A 17206-nucleotide genomic window follows, 5' to 3' on the forward strand; every position below is an offset into this window, starting at 1 on the left:
TCCGCCATTTTAAATAATGGCGGCGATTTGAACTCTGACCTTGGCGATGACGTGTCCCTACGCTTGCGCAGGCCATTGGTGTCGCCAACTCGAAATCTGATTGGTTAAAGCAACAGTTTTATCGACGCCTTTTTTATGCTTCAGTGCCTGCAGAACTTATTGTGAAGGACTTCAGGTAGATTTCTGATTGCTTAATACTAAAGTAAATCAGGTATTCATTTTGTTCCTTTAGATTGAACTTTATTTTAAGGCAATCCATTACAAAGCACTTACCAACCAACCATTTAACAATAGTCATGTACAATAAAAAAAGCAAAGTGTCATGCAAATAATAATAATTTTAAAAAAGTGAAAGAAAAGCTGTATAAACAACAAATAGATCATGAAATTAAAACATAATCCAGCCGTAACATGCTTATTACATGCTACAATTCTGTTTTTGACCACTGGTTAGAGAAGAAATGTTAGGAGAAGCAGGTACAAGAGAGAAAAATACCCAAAGTGACATGCATGTTGTCTTTTGGCCGTCTTTCTTATTTTCTGAATGGCAGTAACGTGTATAAAATCTCATTAAGACACATGCAGTTGATTCATTTTTATCTAATCTCACTCCCAAGGGAAATTAAATGAATTCAATTGATGGCAAGAGCAATGAATGGCCTTTTATAATGACAGCAGTAATAGCAAATATTTTCGAAAAGCACTTTGATATTAAAGTGCTCTTGGAATCGATATGCAAACCAGCATTAATGTGTGCATTACATTCCTATGCATATTGTTCCATTTGCATTTTCACTGTAAATGGCTTGGGGGTTAGCAATGGATTTTCACTGATGGGGTCTCACAGTTTTTTTAATGTATTTATTTTTGCAACAGCGACAGATCGGATTTACTACCCGTTAAGGTTGTGGCAAAAACAAGCTGTGTGCACCAATCTCCATCCTCCACTAACTCTTATAAGAGTAAATAATATTTATGGTACTCTGTCAGCGGTCCCCAACCTTTTTCTAACTTAAGACAAAATTGGGGGTAGGTGCATTAAAACTAGTCCCAAGCATAATAGCAATTATTTATTATTATTATAATAACTTTTCTCATTTCAAGTAGGAGGGTGAGATTGAAAATGTTAATATTTATTACTCTGACGGACCGCCACTAGGTGGCTCACGGACCGGTCCACAGATCGGTGGTTGGGGACCACTACTCAATGTCAGATAGCTTTATTGGATGCGGTTATGTCTAATTGTAAATCAGAACTATGCGCATTTGAAAATGACCAAACTCAGTTTCTACTCCTTGCAGTCATACTTCTTAACTCAAATTGATTGGCCATAGCTGGAAAGTCCAGTTTTGGCTTACAGAAAGAAGAAAAATTCTAACTGGGGAGAAATGAAAAAAGCCACATTTTCATTAAATATATATAATCTCTCTGAAATGAACAGGATTTGCTTTTGCAAAATGCATGCCATGAGAATCACATCACATCACCTCATCATTTCGCGTGACAATTTGGCTCAGTGAGCAACAAAAACATCTCCGAGTGTGTTTTGTTTATCCTTCCTCTCTTTGTGATACCACCACCAGTAATGTCACTGGATGATAGAACTGTAAATTAAATATATTGCGACATAGAAATAGAACATTAATGTTAACTACATACATATGGGTGCTGGCTCTTGTTTCATTATGGCTAAAGTTGGGTTAGGCTGGCAACTGTATAAAAGACAAACATTGTACAACAGATAATGAGCTGCTTAACAGCCAATGGTGTCAGTTTGATCTTGTGACAGATTCATTCAATTGGGCTAATTTCCCATTGGAAAATTATGAACAAACTGGACTCTCGAAAGAAGTGTGGTTCTCTTTTAGGTTCCGACATCTACCAGAAAATCAACATCCCTTGGAATTCTATATCCAGTAGACCAAGATATCCAAACTAAGGGGAGCTGCCTGAATAAAAAAGTAAACAGTACCACAATCCTGGTTGAGTAGATATTGTGTCAAAATGATTCATCCATCCACAACAGCATTATGGGGTGCTGGAGCCTATCCTAGCAGATTTTAGTGGAAAGGCAGACCACAGTCTAAACTGGTCGCCAGACAGTAGTAGGGTGCACACACACAGACGGACAACCAGTCGCCCTAACAATCATAGCGCCACTGAATGGTAATCGATTTCACGCTGCCCGCACCGATGTCAAGCGAATGTACCGCTACACCATGAGTAATTTCCAATCTTTCAAAACAAAAAAATAACAAGAAAAATAACAATCTTGTTTGCTTCAATGTTTATGTCAAGCCAAATGACAGTAACAAGCAAATATAATAAGAGCAGAACTGATTTGAAAATAAGTGTGAATGTTGATCATGCTTATGAATGAATCCATAAATAGATATGCTTTGTGCAACTTTAAATATTTTTTTAATAAAAATATATATGTATAAGGATTAACCTATAATTCATTCTCATATATATATATCATCTGCGTTCTTCATGTAAGTCAAATACAAATAGGTAATGCTCTTTTCTTGATGTATTTTCGATATCCATGCCACTCTCAATCAATATTCCACAATAAGGAGCTTCTTGTAAAACATGCTCTTATAAACTTTGACTCGATAAATAAGATAAGGGCAGTATTGGATGGTAAGAAATACCTGATTACCGTGTAAAGAAGTAAAACCGTAAACTCCACACCGATATTTCTTCTTAATGATTTCCCAATGTATCGTTCATGGGAAGATAATCTCCAAATATAAAAACTAGATCCAGACAAAAAAAAGTGCCTGAAAATATTATTGTATTAGGCCACACAAAATATTGACAAGCAGCGCTTCAGGTCAAAGTTCAGGTGTCCTGAAACATTGTCAGAAACGAGCACAGACAGGCACAAGTTTGAACCACAACATGATCTTTTGTTTAACCGACCTGCTGTCCATTTAGACGTCAAACAGTCTACGCCACCGTCTGGATTAAAAAAAAAAGCCAACGGGTCCTGGGAAGTTTGCATTCGCTTCTAAAGAAAAAGCAACCTGGTGAAGATGCTTGTTTCATGCTGACAGTCATCAATAAAAAGCCAACCGTTCAGATGTGTGTGTAGTGGTGGTGGTGCGTGTGTCCGGGTGGCGTGTAAGGTGGCGGGGCTGGGTTGGGTTTAATTCCCCGACTCTTCATGTAGGAAATGAACTGGTCGGGGATCTCTGCTAGCACGTCTTTGGCCAGCCGAGCCATGCTTAACACATGGTTACCTGTCCGGTCCATATAATCTCTGAAGGGAACAAACTGAGGAAAAGCAATAAAGATGTCATTTCAAAAGACTTGAAGCAATAGCAGATGCACAATGTTATAGTGAAGCAATCTTATTGTGTATATCATTATGCATTTTAGTCACACTATACATTTAATAGAGTATATTACAGTATGTATAGTATTTAATAGTGTATGTTATGTACAGTACTGAGATTTTTTTTATAGGTAAAGACAACACATGGAAATGATATTATATTTCTCAACAATTTCTGAATTAATTTCCGACAAGCGTACATCACTGTGATGTGGATTCAATGTAAATGGAAAGAAGCAAACACCATATTGTAGTGGCTAATCACTGTTCTTTTTTTGCGCCATTGTTGGCGCCATCGGTATTTTAAATCAGCTAAATGGCGCAAGGTGGAACATTTCTCCCGTTGCGCTTTTTCAGACCTATTATTAATGCATCTAAAATGATAGTGTGTAGCTTAAACTCTGATGTTACCTGGACAATGTCTCGTTCTGCAAGTTTCCCTCGGGAAGAGACTCGAATGTCATCACCATCCAACTCCACCATCGCTGTAAGAACACACAAAGACCTGAGTGGAAAGTATGTAAACGAATTATTGACACACATTGACAAAATACGCAGCTATCTTCAAGTGTTCTATTGATGCAAATATCTACGCAACATCCGTGTATACTTGTAAAATGACAATAAAGGCATTCAATTCAAATATGGCCTCTGACATTCACAATCAACCACCACTGGCACACCAGCGATGAACAGCCATGATCTTTTTTTATAATTACTATCTACTCATTCACCAAGGATAAGAAAGATATCAGATGGCAATTTTCTCTCAATAATGAAGTGCAATTTGAAATGTGAATTATACAATCACATATGTTATTCACATTCACACGTAAAATGTTACAAGCCACACAATATCTTTATCGTTGCTCTGTTTATGGTTTTGCTGCGTGGTGGTTAACATTTATCATTGGAGCAGGCTCAAACAAAAAAAGTCACTCTACCGTCAAATTCAGCCTGACCAACGCCGACGATGATGATGGACATTGGAAGCTTTGCACCCTACAGATTAATCAAAGTATGGCAATTAAAAAACATGTCCACATAATACACACAGCAGTTTATTTTGGAGAGGCAAAAGCTTGTACAATGTTACTTAACATTGTCATATCGAAGCAGGTACTTGTTCAACTATGCATGTTGTATTTATGTTCTGTATCACTCTGTTTCCCAGCCAAGTGACCTTCAAACCCCGCAAGGCTTGGACAAAATAGCAATAAACGAGTACAAAGTCATGTCAGCAAGGTTACAAAAAAGGTAATGCAGTGGAAAATTTGTATTCCAAACGGGTTGGCCTGGGCTCTGAGCCCGGATCTTTTTGTCAAATGCTCCCTGGTAGGCGTTTGTGCTCGCAAAATGTTTATCGGCAGGCAGGAGGCGGTGAAATCAAGTGACAATTTAAACTGCTACACCGATAAGCCGCTGCTTACATATTGCCATGGCATATCAGTTCAATAGTCCACTGGGAAAATTTTGGCAAGCGATGTGCGGCAAGCGATACAATTTGTTGTTGATAGGATCAAAATGGAAGCTTTTGTGAGCTGGGAGAGGAGGGAAAGGGAGGAGATGCCAACTTCACTGAATAAAGCATTCGTCCTCTGTCACTTGCCCAGCCACTCCCAAGCCACACATCCAGTACATATGCATATAACATATGTATGTAATATGGGTTTCTAAAACAAGCGGCAAGTAGTCCGTGCCACCAAAAAGAAGGGCACCACCAGTGATCAATCAAATATTTTTGGTCTTTCTGAACACCCAAATGTCTCACTGATGGTACCTCGACTCAGATAGTTAGGGGGGAAAATGCATCCTTTGACAGGAAAATTGTGTAAGGAAGTAAAAGAAAAAATGGAACAACCGAATCGACGTTCTTTAATGACATTTGTTGAGCTAATTAAGGAGCTTTTTTTACCATTTCTATACCAAGCGCACGTCAACATAATAATCAGCGTTCAACACTTTCTTCAGCGCCTGTCCTCCCACACACACTCACAAACGCTGAGACTAATGTGTGTGTGTGTAGCCCTTGACATTAAAACCCAAAATAACCTGGCAGAATACCATGCCCTAATTTCCCGATGCTGCTGACAGCCTGGAGTCGGTTTAACGAACAACAAGGAAACCATTCATTTTCTCAGCAACTTAATCCGGATGTGCTCGTGAAATGTGAATGCCGCACATGCTGTGTAAACCAGGATTATTTTAACTATTTTAGGTGACCTCTATCTGGAACTTTGAAAACAAATCATAAATCCATCATCTTAAAAACTGAATTTCTTAGTTTTTGTACTTGTTAAGGTTGGAAAATGAACGTGGTAATTATGATTTAAAAAGGGAAAAAAGAATTAATGCATTTTAATCGAAGGTTGCATTTGAAACATGTAAGATTCAAGCAACACGGAACAATTGGCACTACACTATTTCCTAGTACACAAATTTATCTGACACACACACACACACACAAACTCAGCTAACATAAACCTAAATTGAGAACTATACTTTGATATTGAACATCTATGTTTGTAAAAATATACACATTGTGCTGGTTTTTACATAATTCACCCATGAAAAGAAGCATAGTGAGGTTGTTACAAATTAGGTATACAGGTTTTTGGTTTCCTCTTCGTGTCAAATCTCTTTCGGCGCTATATTATATTATAAATATCACTCACATTGGTGGCAGTGACAAAATAAAATAAGTGAAATTGCCTCCTCGTTGCTAAATTAATAGGCGTGGAAAACTATATGGACGAGAACTCCATTTGTAAATCATAGTATTTATATTATTTGATGATAAAAAAAGCTTCTGTGAAAAAAAACTAGACTAATTAATTAGATTTGTTAAAAAAAAATCCCAATTTCTATATTAGCTGAAGTAAGATGGCATAGTCTTGTTCCTTATTACACTAAACGGGAGAACCAGCATACACAATGGGTTGATGGATTGAAAGGACTTGAAAGTGTCACTTATAGATTTTTTCTCTACTACTTTTTTTAAGGAATCACCACTTGCACATCAGTCATCCCTTTAAGTTTCATTCAGAAAAAAATCTCACTTCCAATCTACAGTGCAGTGGAGTGCTTGGACTAACTATGTGGTGACATGGAGGATAAAGACAGTTAATAAGAAGATGAGAGAGCAAAATAAATCAAAGGCTGTGAAGGGTTCGGGTCTATAGGGAGAGGGTGACATGTGTGGTGAGAGTGGGATTTGATCCCCGAGAAGGGAAGAGAATAAAAGAGAGAGCAATCTCTCTATGTGAGGGTGCGAGAGTCTGACTTTTCCAAAGGGAGATGGCAAAGAGGCCAGAGGGAAGGTGATGGGTGTTTGACACATGGTTTTCTGTGGACTAGCACATTCTGCTATAATTTAACATTCCATCTTTTCTCTCTCTCTCCCTTATACATTGAGGTTAGTGACACTTTCAAACATAGTTGTGCAACTTTTTTCTGCATGCCAGAGCTGTTATCAATATATATAGGTTTTCCATATATATATTGTTATATAAAATATGGAAAACCTTTCTCCCATATATGAAAGGCCACGTTACTTAAGGTAAAAGCTGGAAAAAGTGGAAGCGGCAGGCATCAAGTTGGCAGCCAGAGAAGAAACTGTGAGATAGAGCAGCAGGCAAGATCTTAAAAGGAAGGTGTGGCTGTTCTAATGTGTTGACTAACAGTCGCAAATTCCCTTTAAATCCAGTCTGCTGGGTGTTCTGAGCCCGTAGCGGGCTGCGTAGGTGTTGCGAGGCGCTTAGAAGAAGAGAACAAAGGGAGGAGGTTCTTATCAACCAGATAAAGATGAATTCTGTTAGAAAGGGAAGAAGCAGAATGTTGACTATGTGGAGACAAAATATTTTGTCTTATTTAAAAAAAAAGTGGAATGCATTCTAGGTGAGGCAAAGTCATTGTAGAATGAGACTGCATGCACAATGACCATTACAAGCACATATATAAACACATTGTGCAATAATAACAACCCTCTGCTTATTTACTATAATTGCATCTGTGTGGAAAATGGGGTCAAAAATGTTCATGAATGAACCTAATTTCCTTCATTAGTAACATTTATGTTAGACTACCTTAAATGAGGCCTTCCTTCCTCACACTTACATTTACAATGGCCTCTTTGGTCTGAGCCATGTCAGATATGACTCCGTCTGTAATGATAAGGAGCACAAAGTACTGGGAACCATCTTGCACTGATGCCGCATACCTGTGTGTAACACAAATTGATAAGACATGGCAACGTTTGGAAATAGCAAACAAAAGACAAATGAGCTTTAACCAAGCACAATATACAATAGATGGAGTTCATTAAAGTGGACTATATTGCAACCGTTTCATTTGCACGCATTCATTCTTCAAGTGCACCTTTTCATATGCTGAATTCTAACAAGTCGATATTAAGCGCTCCTGCAGCTTTGACAAATATGATTTCATTTCAATCGTTATTTTTCTAACGCCTAATCGAAATGTTTGCACGTATTGATCACGTTTCTTTTGAGGCACTTTAAGCTGCTTGGCCTTAAACCAGCCTAAAAGCTGGTTTTGCACTAGTGATATTAAGTTTGCATCTAAATGTCTTTGTTGTGAGAATGTTATTTATCCTGCTCCATTTTGAGGGTTTGAGAAAAACAGCATTTGATTTTTACTTTATGTCCAATACGCAGTGCAAGTTTGACGGTAAAGTTGACTTTGACTTGAGAGTTGGTGATGGAAAGCAATAAAGTTTAGAAGTTGTGTTTTGATCATGTCACAAATGGTTGGTTTTGATAGTCTGTCAGTGTATGTTATTGGTGACACATTCTTCATTTGTACCGTCTGCTAAATCAAACCTCTGTTGTCGGCTGTCATGTTATCTAAAATAATGTTCAAGCGTATCAAGTTTAATTTATTGTGACCGCCCTAATATTTGTCTTCATCATAAAAGCAGAGACGGGAACGCTTAAAGCTCTTCCCCATATATTGGCCCAAACCCTCCCTCAATTTTAAGTAAATCAAAATGTGGCGTCAGAAAAGAATCTAAAAAGTAAAAGAACTAGTCAATCTGCATACTATGCAATCTAGACATACATTTTTAAAGCAATTTCACCTTGCCACATGGTTCACCACTGGTGCAAAGTTGGTTGGCCCATACAGTTGCACAGTCTTCAAACTCTGGTGGTAGGCTTCTAAAATTCCCTCTATCCCATTGCAGTAAGGATTCTCTATGTTTCCATTCTGAGAAAGAAAAAAAATCACCAAACATAATTTCCGTATCACCCTGCATTATATGTATAACAAACAAACAGACAAACAAACAAAAAATATCATGTCTTAGCTAAAAGGTTGAATGGTGAAGGTGCTTTACCAGAGGGAACTCGTGTGAAACCCTTCCATCGGGGGGCAGTTTGGCTCCGAAACCAAGAGCGGGAAACATTTTATCACTGTCGTAGTCCTGAATAATCTCCCCAACAGCCTTCAGTGCCATGGCATAGGCGTTGAGCTGGTAAGGGTTCATGTAGTGCAGAGAGGTGGACTGAGAGGGGTTACCTAGAGACCACATAACCAACGCACAGCTTTCACCAACTGCTCTGCACAGCTTGTACTGTTACAGTACAGAACACTAACTCTCCTGTTTAATGACTTGTCTCACAGCAGTCAGTTTGACACAGTAATGAAGTAAAGAAGAAACAGTAGACAAGAAACAGCTGTTTTTGTACTTTATATACCTGCATATGCCTAGTCATTTATCACATCTTTGTTTTGGCGGAGTTTATGCGGACCTAGTGTTTCAGATAAAGTAATTTCAAAAAATCTCATGCATTATGTCTTTGGAATTTTTCCTTACATGATTTGATTGTATTTTATATGAGTAAAATATGCAATCAAGCAACCAGAAGTCATAAAATTTTCTTATTTGCAAAAATTGATTCAAAATCTGACAAAGGTTATCCATCAACTTCTTGTAACTTGACTTTACAATTGTATTTCATATATCAATGGATGATATATATAGCATACAGTCATTATACATAGTTATCATTGCAAAAGCATGTCTACTACGAATCAAATGAGGATCTCAACACCTCAGCACATTCATCACTGTGTTGGACAGCTTGCCAATGTGTCCCAATTTCAAGTTTTTAAACTTTTTTAATTTAGTCATTTACAATTAAGCATGTATACCCGCAAAAACAGCTGTCCTCAAGTCAAATGATGAGATGTTATCTCGAGCTACACTTATTGCTCAGTGATGGGCCAATAGACAAAAGAATGCCATGTTGAAGAATTGCAGGCATTGTTGAGTGTAGTCACATTCTATCACATACGCTTTCTCCTCGGCGTCAGCAGATATTCCCTATGTTTACCTCGTATCAATAAAACAAAGATCATCACTTTCAGGTGACAATGTTTGTTAAGTATCCAACTGAGTGAGGCAACCGCCTATGTCCGCATGTTTGATTGATTAGGAAATTGGACATGCCACAATCAAACAGGACTTCTATCTGTTCTTACTTTATATCGTCCGAAGCCTACATTTTGTGTTACTCACCGTTAGAGGCTGTGAAATCGATTGCCACAGTGAAATTGATCTGCGTCCTGGAAAGGAGAGGAAAAAATGAGAAGAAAAATGTTGCGATAGATCAGAAAGGAATATTCAGTGCCATAAATGATTTCCTATGGTGGCAAAGGTTCAGAACTATCAGTATACTTCAATTTGTCCTTGCCATTTACCATGTGAAGTCAAGCATAACGTGGTCCCTTGGTTTGCAAAGAAAGATTGAAGTGATATTATACCCATGTACTTATTCCACAAGGAGTAGATGGAAATAGTTTGTGATTGTAATTAAAGTGACGGAGGGAGCACTTAAGAACAAATCATAATGTATTTCTGCACCACTGATGAAGTTCTGCCTTCTTGTTAATTTATGGCAGGGTGATGAAATCTCAGGGGGCTAATGACTGCTCATTACATGTGAGAGTCAGCCCAGAGGAAGAGAGTAGAATGATAACCAAATGAATGACTTAGAGATTCATATTAACCTTTCAGTTTTAAATGGAGACTGAGAATATGCCAACGTCTGACCCTGCCAACCTTAGCATTAATTACTCTTGATTATATTATTCATGAGGCCTTTCCCGTGAATTGCAGTGTGTGCATGTTATGGTTGCTTTGAGTTTGTTGTGGAAAATGCTCTAACAGTGTTATCATATTTTATGTTGATCTCAAAGGTGACTAGTGACTGTGTGTATGTGCGTAAAACTTACAATAGGTGTGTGTGGACTGTTGAATTAAAGGTCAATTTTAGAAGAACACTGATATAATTTGGAGACTTTTGACACTTTGGTGAATCCCCTGCTAAGAGACTGTTTTGACTAACACAAATATGACAGTAACAATCCTTTCTTCTGGTAATATACTGTACTGTACGTTCGTGATAACGAAATTTATCTGAATTGTGGTGGTTTCCTTTTTGTGAATTCAACAAAAAAATATAAATTCCCACACATTCAACTTAGAAATAAAATCAGTGAAGTCCAATGTTTAGCTAAAATATAAATTTTCTCCTTGAGAAGGCCCCAGAAGTTCTCAAAAGGATTTTAGGCTGAAGAGGAAGAGAGCAATGTCATTGTTAAGGCCTTTACTTTCATCTCTAAGGCCTTTACTTTCATCTTCAAGGCTTTTAATAGCCAGCCATGCAGTGGAGTACTTTAATGCATGTGATGGAGCGTTGTCTTGCATAAAAGTCAGTCTTCTTGAAAAACGCACATATTTCCCAATGCCACTGCTTAAATAAAGTGTCTTCTAAAAATTTGGCAATAAGTCTGCCAGTTGGTTTTGAGTCCTTCTCCCCGTCCCCCCCTTTTTTTGGAACCCCAAAAGATCAAGCTAGCTCATCTTTACTACTATCTCTCCATGTCAGTATCCCCACCTCATCCTTACTGGGGTATGAGTTAAAGTGGAGCTCTGTGTCCATTACTGAACCAACCACAGGCCCATCCACCCAAACAGACAAAAATCAATAATTTCATCACTTCACCTTGAAAAAAAAAAAGTTAAGATTTCTTAGCTCATCTTTGTCGTTCCAACTTTAGTGTCTTTGTCCAATTTTAGTGTTTCTTAAGTTGACCAAGGTTTTGAGAAATGAACATTCCCATGCATTTCTTAACGCCCAGGCATTGGAGGAAATCAGGTTATTGGTAGCTTCATGATTGATTCTTCAATATTTTCATGCTTAATTTGGGTCTTTCCTTCTCAAAACATTTCATGATGACTATTTACAATAACATATTTAATGATCACATCCCAAAATCTAAGAGAAGTCTGAAAGACTTAACAATTTGTGACTTTCCAGAATCAGATACATATGCTTTTCTGCTGGACATCAATAGACTGCCTCTATTTATTGATTCTCTGGGTCTACTACTTGGTGATAATTTTAACAAAGTGTATAGTGTATATTGCTAATAACAATAGTTGCCAAATCCCATTGTAAATTGAAGCACTTTGTCACAATTAGAGCACCAAGTGCCTCGGCTGTTGTTAAATATTTGGCTGCGTAATTGCCCACTAAACAGTAACAAACTGTAGCAATTTGGCACTGTACTGTACTATAACGTACCAAGTTTCAAACCCTACTACAGCCTACTGTAACGAACCAATTATTTCCTTATTATTATTCTACTTATTATACTTGTTAAAAAGAAAACATTATTAATTTTGCCCTGAGAAATCAGACACAAAGGAAAAAATGTGCACTTACCCTCCTTTGATGTAATCTAAGAATGTAAACTCTGACTCCACAGAAAATGAAAGGAGAGTCACCTAAGGTAAAAAATGAAAACCATTTCAAATCAGATTTGGTTTGATAACCAAACAAATGAAACTTCTGAAATTGCTTCCATTGAAGATCACAATCAACGATAGAATTCACTCAAACACTCACACGCCATTGTTCGTACTTGCAGATATTTCATATACATTTTATGAGAAAATTGTGAAGATGTTTAATTCTCATTTCTACAAGTCTGTGGTGTGCCCCACATACTCAATATTAAATTTTCATATCACTCTTGACCAAATGTACTAATTGCACTGAATTGGTGACCAAGAGAAGTGACACTGAAGAATAAAAGAAGCATTCCAGCCTTGATCATCCTGAAATACTCACAGTTCCAGAGTTGACATATTTCTTTTTCTTCATTTTCTTCTTGGTGTTTATAACCTAGAAATGGAATGAGAAAAAAAAAATAAACAAAACAATCTGGTATTTATTTCCTCTGGGCTGTTTAAAAAGTATACAAGTGACAGTAAAACTAGAGAGAAAAATACAAGAAAATCATGACCATATTATAGCATTTGGAGATTACAGTCATAAAATGCCATCTTGATTTATTGTCTGCTCCATTATAATGGAATTCAGTTTATGAAGTTATGTATTTTGGGAACCTCAACTTCAAAATACATTTACAACATTGACTTCGTAATAAGAAAGAGTCAGACTTTTCTGTGTGAGTGAAGTTTTACAGAAAGCGTGGATCGATCATGATAATGTGGAAAAGCTATTGTTTTACTGCCACACTAGACTTTGAATTTGACATTTATAATGGATTAAAATCTCAGATCTGCACGGTAGTAGTTGAAAAATCATAGTTTGAACCTCCAATCCTTTCTGGTAAAAAAAAGGCTCAGGTCTGAAATAGGAAACAAAGGGTTGGGAGGTTGTTTGTTTTTGGGGTTGCTCTTTGTGTTGCCACCAGTGATGGATCCTGGCCATTTTTTTATGATAGAACCAGAAATGTAACTAATTTTAACATAGCATTGGAGCACAAGCAGAACACATCTACTGTACCTTAATTTGTTTCTTACATCTCAGTATATGGCTCAGTTGAGAATGAAATAATAAACTTTAAAAAAAAAGCTTCATTCTGTCTTAATGTGAGGGGAGTGATACATCAAGCAACATGGGCAGCTTTGTAGATAAGTACTGCTCATAATCACTTTCAATCAGGGGTTAATGACAGAATTGTGCCTCTTTTTTGTATGTATGAGATGCAATTTATAAACGTTCAATTGAACAGCTCACCCTTGCCATCTTGTGAATGCAAATCAGACAAGCAAACACTGAGTTGTCCAAATAGAATGTATATTGATAAGCGGAGCGGACAACCGGCTCAAGGTATACGACACACGTTTGACTAGCTTGAGAAAAAGAGAGAAATGTCAATTTCGAGACCAAAGACGTCTCAGCTCATTACCCTGATTCACCATGGATTCGATGCATGAAAGTGACAACCCCTAATTTAATGTGGAGGGTTGGCAATTTGTCTGACACACTGAACAATCTGCTGATGCAAAAAGTAAAAAGGGCTTTCAGAATCCCTGGGAGATTTTGAAGACTAAAGAGTAACACATAATGGAGATGACATCCTAAAAGACAGGTATTTATCCTCAGGGTGAGGCAACCATATCAGCATGAAAAGCTTGACATATTGTCTATATTTCTTTATACAAGACTCAAATATTTGTTAAGGCTATACGAAAATAAAGTACAAAAAAGGCACAGCCTTTTAAACACAAAAGTAATGTTCTTAGAATTAGAAATAAGAAGTATTCCTGTATATTAAGTAGGTTCATTCATTCATGCATTTTCTGAACTGCATTATCCTTACTAGGGTCGCGTAGGGTGCTGGAGCCTATCCCATCTGACTTCGGGCCAGAGGCGGGGGGCACCCTGAATTGCTGGACAGCCAATCGCAGGGCACGAGGAGACAGACAACCATTCACTCTCACACTCATACCTAGGGGCAATTTAGAGTGTCCAATCAGCCTACCATGCATGTTTTTGGAATGTAGGAGGAATATTAAGTAGGTTGTTTCTGGAAATTATAAGAGTTCTTACATTAAGGGACACTGACTATTCTATTATAATGGATTTTTCTTATGTATGTTAAGCAGCAATGTCCAGGACTTTTTATTTTATTTGAGTGGTTATCTTTTAGGGTGGCCCGGCGGATGAGTGGTTAGTGCGTCGGCTTCACAGTCCTGGGTTCAAATCCAGGTCGGTCCACCTGTGTGGAGTTCGCATGTTCTCCCGGGCCTGTGTGGGTTTTCTCCGGGTACTCCGGTTTCCTCCCACATTCCAAAGACATACATGGTAGGGAGATTGGACACTCTAAATTGCCCCTAGGTATGAGTGTGAGTGTGAATGGTTGTTTGTCTCCTTGTGCCATGCGATTCGCAGTCCAAAAATTAAGGGTGTTCCCCGACTCTGGCCCAAAGTCAGCTGGGATAGGCCCCAGCACCCCCCGCGACCCTAGTGACGATAAAACAGTTCAGAAAATGAGAACTGAGATGAGCGGTTATCCTCAAGAGGTAAAACTTCATGGAAATAATTAGGATTTAGGTCTCGACCATCCTTCAAAAGAAAAGCTCCAATGAATTACCTCGTACACGTTGAACTGGCTCTGCCCTCGGGCTAGCTCTCGGTAGCTGGTGGTGAAATCCCCAATGAAGTCATGGCTGGAAGAAGAAAACGTGCACATCAATTGGACAACTGTAGAGTTAGAAATAAGTGCGTAAACATGAAAAATTGAACAATTCCACTCACCCGCCGTCTCTATCCCAATCATACACTTCCACTTTGATTGTTCTGGAAAATAATCAAACAAAGTCATAAGCATTTTTTTGTGTATGGTTACATTTTACACTTATTCCGAAATGCCACTTCTCCTTTCTGACTTTGGCTTAAATAATAGGTTACATTAGCCCCTCCCAAAAATGTCACAGAGGACTGATGCCTAAAATAAGACAAACTGCTTTACTGCCAACTAGCCTTTGTTGGTGTACAGTGACAAGTTGTTCCTTCTGGTTATCTTCAAGTACAAGTGAAAGAATATGTACTTGTCACACAAAGGGTGGAAAAAAACATGTTTTTCCCTCAAATGAAAAATGACAGCAGGGATTTAAATCAGATGGCATTGAACATTTGAGAGAAGGGAAGAACACATGAAAATAACCTCCCATAACATCATTTGGGAGAGAAGAATTGAAGTCAAGATTATGTGCAGAAGGTTACGCAAATTTGGGACTAACAAAAGAAATTGCTCATAGTAAAACAGACCCTGGTCTTACGTATACTTGTGAGGAACACATTTTTTTGAACGTTTATTGTCTCTTTTGTACTATTACGTTCGACCACAGACGTTCCTAATATATCAGCTCCTTGTCCTTTTTTATTCCCTTTTCTTTGGCTGAAATCTTTTGTTACTGTTGGATCACATAATATAGAAGAAAAAGGAGTACAACACTGTGCATTTCTCTTTTTTCAAAGCTTTCAGAGTAGGTTTAGATCTAACAGGGTTGCAAATTTTCTCCATTATAGTTTACAGTTTATAATACATTGCACTTAAAGCATAAACTTGGGTTTGAATATGCAAATGAAAAGGCAATGACAGCACGGTGTCTTCATTTCTTTGAAGACAGTATACCGCTGCTGAGGGTCTTCTGTCTTTTGTTGTCATGCCAAAACTTTCCTCGCCTGCTGCCCTTTGGTACATGAAGCCAGGAGCAGGAACATGTCCAACTCATGCACTAATCGAATTAGAGCAAAGCATATCAGCAGAAGGCCAAGCAGTGACATACTTATCTGGGCTGAGAGTTACTTAAGAGGTGACAAAGAAGAGGAAGCTCCAAACACAGGGCAAGAATTTTAAAAGATACTTGATATCTACAAGTATCCAGGATCAAAGACAATAGGCTCTATTTTCATAGACAGCTCAGATGCACAGTGTAAAGCATAAAATAAAAGCATAAAAAAGGGGCTTTTGTGCAAGCGTAGGTATTTTTGCACCTGTTTGGGAATTTGGCAGACAACTCTGCGCTGAGCTGGGTTTGGATGTTTGAATACACCGTCTCAAAGCACGTCTAATTTGTATTAAGCAAATGAAATAAGGCTAAAAAAAAGTCATTAAACCACTGTCATCGATCTTGAACACTGCGATTGACCCCATTTGCCCTGAAAGAATGGAAAGGTCACTGGTGTCGTATGCCGAGTATGTTTAATGGGTGATCATTTCACTTGACAGACGTTGACCTATTGGAGAAAAAATGTGGGCAGTTATGCAAGCTGTATATAGAGTATAAGTTGCTAGCACTTTGTCCAAGCAACTTTGAACCCCTAAAAGTGGTGGTACTGTATTAGTTCTGGATAAAAATGTAAATATATGACAAATTGAGAGACTTCACACGAGTGCTAGTGCTCTTTTTATTAATACACGTATTCTAACGAGGTGAAAGGGGTGCTGGAGCTCATCCCAGCTGACTATAGGGAGATGGTGTATACTTTGAACTGGTTGCGAGCCAGTCGCAGGTCTTAATTCATCTTCTGTTGAAAATATATTGTCTCTTTTTAAAGTAAGAATAAATTAACTATATTGTGTAATCATATGAGGATCTACTTCAAAGAAATAATTTATGTTCTGCTGGTGAGGAGTACAAAAGGATGTAACATTTTGACGGGTTAAGGGTAGCATGGAAACAGCCTTGCATTCAGCGATTGATTTTAATAAGTAGTTCCTGCAGTAAACATAAGAATCCCAGCAGTACACTGATGATATTCTGGGCTACAGTTACTTTTAGCAAGGCTACATAACGTTACAGATTTTTTTTTACAATTGTTCTCGTACATTTGATTGTTTTTGTCATTTGACATCTTATGTATGGATGCCACGTTTAGAATTCTGAATGTATGACAAAATTGTATTGTACACATATAAGCAAGCACCTAATAGGGAATATAAATTGGAAAAACTAATCAATGTATAACTTCTTTGCCAGTTGCCTTGATCATATTTCAATATTTGCAGGATTT

General features: G+C 37.8%; 1 protein-coding gene across 8 annotated transcripts in view; it reads right to left on the bottom strand.

Moving 5' to 3' along the window:
- Positions 1-2780: 2780 nt before the first annotated feature.
- cpne5b (copine Vb) overlaps positions 2781-17206 on the bottom strand; it is a 67035-nt gene continuing 52609 nt past the window's right edge. For all 8 annotated transcript variants that reach the window (XM_077604067.1, XM_077604064.1, XM_077604066.1 and 5 more), the window contains 11 exons: positions 14945-14986; positions 14781-14856; positions 12506-12559; positions 12098-12159; positions 9886-9932; positions 8701-8882; positions 8443-8570; positions 7461-7563; positions 4289-4346; positions 3756-3829; positions 2781-3283 (listed from right to left, as the gene is read on the bottom strand). In XM_077604067.1, coding sequence (XP_077460193.1) covers positions 3086-3283; positions 3756-3829; positions 4289-4346; positions 7461-7563; positions 8443-8570; positions 8701-8882; positions 9886-9932; positions 12098-12159; positions 12506-12559; positions 14781-14856; positions 14945-14986 — 1024 coding nt within the window. In that variant the 3' untranslated portion in view covers positions 2781-3085. The remainder of the gene's footprint in view (positions 3284-3755; positions 3830-4288; positions 4347-7460; positions 7564-8442; positions 8571-8700; positions 8883-9885; positions 9933-12097; positions 12160-12505; positions 12560-14780; positions 14857-14944; positions 14987-17206) is intronic.

Source organism: Stigmatopora argus, chromosome 6 (genome assembly GCF_051989625.1).
Source record: "Stigmatopora argus isolate UIUO_Sarg chromosome 6, RoL_Sarg_1.0, whole genome shotgun sequence".
In the NCBI taxonomy this organism is placed as follows: Eukaryota; Metazoa; Chordata; class Actinopteri; order Syngnathiformes; family Syngnathidae; genus Stigmatopora; species Stigmatopora argus.